Source organism: Condylura cristata, unplaced genomic scaffold (assembly GCF_000260355.1).
Source record: "Condylura cristata isolate star-nosed mole 26May11 unplaced genomic scaffold, ConCri1.0 scaffold00005, whole genome shotgun sequence".
In the NCBI taxonomy this organism is placed as follows: Eukaryota; Metazoa; Chordata; class Mammalia; order Eulipotyphla; family Talpidae; genus Condylura; species Condylura cristata.
Genome location: NW_004567106.1, coordinates 64,132,563 through 64,138,081, shown reverse-complemented (window position 1 = coordinate 64,138,081; position 5,519 = coordinate 64,132,563). Strand labels below are relative to the sequence as shown.

The 5,519-nt window shown below is 49.6% G+C and overlaps 1 protein-coding gene across 1 annotated transcript in view; it reads left to right on the top strand.

Moving 5' to 3' along the window:
• Positions 1–5,519, top strand: part of FAM180A (family with sequence similarity 180, member A) — a 10,178-nt gene that overhangs the window by 3,027 nt on the left and 1,632 nt on the right. Inside the window, exon 2 of the mRNA XM_004677200.1 lies at positions 4,147–4,247. Coding sequence (XP_004677257.1) covers positions 4,147–4,247 — 101 coding nt within the window. The remainder of the gene's footprint in view (positions 1–4,146; positions 4,248–5,519) is intronic.

The following is a 5,519-nucleotide window of genomic DNA, read 5'->3' as shown; positions in this document are numbered from 1 at the left end:
AGGAGCCTCTGCAGAGGGAGTGGACGTTGCAGGCGCTGCCCACCCCCGCGAGGCCCGTCGCCCACGGTGGATTGACGCGGCCAGAGGAGCTCCTGGGCCCCGCCGGTGGCTGCAGACCCCGAGTCTGGGAGGGGGGCGGGGGGCGGGGGCGGGGAGGCCTATACCAAGGACCAAGCTCCTGGCTCACACAGAATATCACTATATTTCTAACAGGCTGGCCCGGGAGCAAAAAACCCCAATGACATCAGTAGCGCCTGGCAAAAGAGCTTTTATAAACAAGAGCTTTTCCTTTCCACACCCACAGTGGTTTCCACAGAGTGGCTTCAACTGATTCATTCATTTTGATTCATTTTGGCTGGGTATGGTCCACAGCTTGACTCCTACCCAGCCAGCTCTACGACGTCCATATGCACAGATATGTGGAAACCAGTCAGCCTGAACACTGCTCTGTGGAGGGAACAGACTTCGGGGATGGGAAGAAGAGATTTTTATCCCTGGTAATAAAAGGTCTTGGTAATAAAAAGTCGAAGAGAAGGTCAGCCTGCACAGCAGGCTGTGCTCCCCACAGGGAGCCTTCTGACTGTATGTCTGGCCAAGAGAGCCTGAAGAGGCTCAGGTGTGGGGAGGCAGGTGCTGGCCTCCACCAGAGCATTAAAAGTAGCTCCCGCCAGCCAGAACAGGGGCTCTTCAGAAATAAAGATTGTGCCAACTGGAGGCAGGAGACAATAGCTACTTTCTGATAATTAACCAAAACCTAGAAGTACAAAAAAGTTCCAGAAACACCCTGTTCAGATGAGAATTTAGTGAGGTGCTCTGGAGTATAGTGATAGGGACAGGAAATGTGTTTATAGGGGATTACTTATTGACTCAACATGAAGCTAGGCACTGAAAATACAGCAATAAACAAAACCTCAAGCCCTCTGGGGCTGAGGTTCTAGTGAGGGAAAACAGACAATAAACACATATACCATCGGATGGCGATAGGTCAGGGAGCAGATAGTGAGGATTATAATTTTAAACAGTGCAATCAGGGAAGGCCTCCCTGAGGAGGTGACCAAAGGTAGGGAGGGACACGCAATACTGTAAGAAAAGTATTCCAGGCAGCAAGAAGAGAGTGCAAATATCCTGTGGTTGAAACATGCCTGGGGTGCTCAAAGAACAGAGAGGAGGCAAGCTGTGGCTGAGGAGGCAGAAGGCAGGCAAATTCAGAGGGGTAGGAAGACATCTGGTCTTGTAATACCCAGAAGCCAGTTGGAGATCTTTGGCCCTTCCTCTGAGTGAGATGGAAGGCCATAGAGGGTTTCCGGGCAGACGAGTAACGTCGTCTGAACTAGATGTTCACAGAATCACCTAGATGGCTGTGCTGAGGAAGAATGCAGTAGACAAGCATGCAAGCAGAGGCAGCAGCGGGAGAGAAGCTCGAGACTTGTGGGGGAAGAAGCCAGGTTCCCAACATGTCTGCAGATAGAGCTGGCAAGATAGGAAGACTGTAGTTGGATATGGGACATTGACCTGGGCGACTGCAGGGGAAGTCAACAGCCGAAGCATGAGATGCTGTGTGCACATATGACATATGTATGTGAGCAAGTAGGCATGTGAGTGTGTGTGTGTGTAGGGGTGCGGTGTTGTGTGTGTGTGGTGTGGTGGTGCATGAGTATGCATGTTTATGTGTTGTGTGTGAGGATGCGTGCGTACGTATGTGTTGAGAGTGGGTTTAGGTCTATATTTATGTGAGCAGGTGTGTGGCTGGAAGGGTGTGTTTGTGAGCACTGGGGATGGAAGTCAGGAGAGACAGTGATCACAGATCCAAAGGCAGCTTCCTCTACGCAGCTGCAAACACAAATGTGGAGCAGGATGTGCAAAGCAGAAGTTAGTATGGAGTGAGTGCAGCGAGAAGGAAGAAGAGGGGCAGGTGAGCCAGGAGTCTGCGGAGGGAGGATGCGTGAGAAGAGGATGTCTCTGCCAGGGAAGAGGATGTTTCTTTCTAAAAATAGAAGCAGCAACATGTGCTCATGCTGACATGATCTAGGAGAGAGAGAAAAGTAAAGGTATGGGAGTGAAAGGTAGAAAACGTACAGCCTTTATTCGAGACTTATGCACATGGGAAATGCTGGTTCTAGAAGGAACATGGACACAGTAACAGACCGTGGCGTCTAGGCCAGAGGCAGGTGCCGAGACCAGCGAGAGGGTAGAAGGGTAAAACATCCTCTATCTCACAGTGAATAGAAGGGAGAAGGATCGGAAGGCATTTCATGGCCCACATGCCAACAGTGGTTGCGAACATAAAGTGAGAACACGTAAGATGGTTGGGTTTCCCCCAATCACACTCAGGGGCTCAGGGGCTCAGGTGCAGCTGTGGAACAGGGGAAGGGCTCGATTGTGCTTTGGCCCAGTGATTGCAAAGGAACAAGGCAGGAGCAAGAGTTAAGGCTCACAGAGGCGCATGACTGTAGTTATTGGAGACTGCCTATCGCATTATTATTATAAATCAAAGCTAGAGAGTTAAGTAATGTGCCTGATTCATTTGAGTTGTTTTCCAACACATGGCAGACATGTATTCATCAAGAACTACCTACATCCCTCCTGTATTTATTCAGAATCGAATGAGAGCTAGTGTAGTTCATGCTCTTGAGATTGGGTGTTTTGCAGCCTGCGAGGTGGGATTTTCATCTCAAGACCATCACAAATTGCGTAGCCTGGGGCAAGTTTCTTAACCTGTCAGATTCCCCCTCTATAAGAAGGGGTGTTAGTACTTCACGCACCAGGCAATCAGGAGAGCAGAAAGCACACCAGCACACATGGAATCCTTAGTCAGCGAGTCTGAGCTCCATTTTTTAACAGCTTTGACTCTACATTCTGGAACTTTGACATGGACAAAAGCTGCTAACCCACGTGACTGCCAGGCTCTGCTGAGGACACGGAAACACAAGCTCATCCTGAAGAGCTTGTGGTAGAGACAATCAATGCATCACAGAGGCAGCAATGATACAGCAACCCCACATTCAACCAGTTCTTTGGGGGGAAGTGGAAGCCTCCTCCAAGAAAGTGTTTGAGGAAACATCTTTGTTGAAGACATTTCCTGCCTTTCTGTCACCTCTGACAGAAATCCTTCTACAGTGCAGTGCACAGCTCCTGGTCATCTACAACAGCACACTGAACACCGATGGACTTTTCTAGGTCACCCATGGGCCCTCTCTCAAGAGTCGGGCTGTGGTGTACAGTGAATGATGTGAACTGGGGCGCCACCTGCCTGAAAGTCTCATGGATTTCCACAGTGATTTGACCAATTTTGGTAGATCACAAGCAAACGTCCTGAAAGAGCTGCACACTTTCCTATCATTCAGCAGGTTTACTGACATCTTTTGCACGGAGTCCTAATACTCAGAAGGACTCTCAGAGTGCATAGATAGAAAACTGCAGTGATGTGGATTCTTCCTACCCTGTGAGACATTCTGTCTTCTTCACTTGTCCTCAGTTGATCCCTAATTTTTGCTATCCCCATCACAGCCCGTACATTTTCCTCCAGCTCCACTTCTAAATGCAGCTACAGAGGAACAACAAAGACAAGTCATAGCTTTTTCTAAAAGTATCTCGAAGTCAGCCAGTGGCAGCTCTGAGCTCGGCTCCACCCACCCACAGAGCCCAGTGACAGGGTCTCGGGGCTGCTCTCTTCCTTCACTTTGTCACCTGTGCCCAAATTCCTGGCAGCCACATTTCAGTGTCTGGGGAATAAGCAGACATCTGATCCTCTGATTTAAAAGTTTATAATAAATGTAAAGCAGCATATAATACTGATAAAGTGCTGAAATGAGTATGAAGGGGGAACTCGTTTATTGAATTTAGGGGCCTTTGCTCATGTCTATTTTGTTTTGTTTGAGTATCATTTCACTCAGAGATTCCTACCTCCAGACAGTACATATTTTTTATCCTTCTGGGATGGTTCTGATGAGCCGTCAGCTTTGAAATCCATGTTGAAATGAATCAGTAGTTGAAATGCTCGTGTCTGACATGCTGGAAGTTTTCTGGAGTCTGTCACCTCTGCCAGAGTTACATCCACAGCAAGGCTGTGACCATTCAGAGCTGGTCACTTTGAAGCCGGCTGGCTCACCTGGAGTTATCATGTGAACTCATTCTGCTTTCTTGCAGCCCTGCTCTTCCCCGTGGCACACCGGCCAAAGAGATCCTCATCAATGCCCTTGAACCCAATCCTGCAGACCTCCTTGGAGGAAGTAGAGCTGCTTTTTGAGGTAGGCAGAGGGGAGGTGGCCAGTTAATGTTCCCCCAGAAGGCGCTGTGTCCTCTCTTGTTCAGAGGAGAAGTGACTTGGGTCAATGTTCAGTAAGGACGGGCTACACTAACTAGGGGAATGGTAGAGCCCTGCAGTCCCAAGCAAAGTGTTCCTCAGACCTCCATCCTTCCCCAAACAATGTTACACAGAATGATGGCAGTGGGAGCTTGGTTGAGAAGAAACAAGAGCCCCAGTGTGGCCCAGACATGACTCCATCTCCCACAGCAGAGTGGGGCAGAATCCGCAGGCGAGGCCCTGAAGTGGGGCGAGTTCTTGGAGTCCAGGCAATGTCAAGGTGGTTGTCCAGGTGGAGCTGTGTCTCTGTCCTGCAAACTGACGGCTCCATTCCTGACAGTCTGGGGTCACCCCAAAGTCTCCCTTTCTCAGCATCCCACACTTCCATCACTGAGACCCCACTCCTTCATGTGTACATTTCCTAGAACCACAACATTCCCTTTAGGGATCAGAGCCCTGGTTCAAGATCGAGCTTTGGTCCCGGCTCAGCCATCACCAGCAGTGTACCTGGCCTGGCCGTCATTTCTCTCTAGACCTGCAGCTCCTCAAATGTTAAGTGAGGCATCACAGTGGCCTCCGAACTGCCTATCTGGCTTTGACATCCTCTGACTTCCTCCACACATGAGAACTTTCCTGCTAAGACAGAAACAGCATCTGGTAGCTGAGCCTGGGTAGGGTTCTAATCCTGTGGTGAAGAACAATCTAGAAAATGGGTTGTGCTTGCCGAGAGATGAACATGGGATGAAACTGACCCAAGTTTTAGAAAGAATAGACAGTGGCATGCAGGATGGATTCAAGCCAGGGAATCCTACTAGAGACCGAGTGAAGAGCTAGCACCCCAAAGGCAAGATTTTATTAGGATCCTTAGGGAGCCTGGCACTAAGCAGGCCAGGCTTGTTGCAGACCCCAAGTCCTTGCCCCTATTTATTTTTAAAGATTTATTTATTTATGCATACAAGAGTGAGGGTACAAACCAGAGGTGCAAGGGATAAGAGGACCTGAAGCTCCTCAAATGGTAAGTGGTGCTTCACCAGAGGAGCTTCACCAGAGACAGAGTGAGGAGCAGAATAGGCGGATCTACTGAAACACTGCTGAGGGGAGCAGCGGGCAGGTCAGGAGAGGTCTGCCGCGCCATGTGGGTCAGCTCCCTGGCCAGGATGGAACCCGTGCTGCAGTGGCTGCAGGTAGCTTCACAGTGCTGCGCTTTAACCGGCTG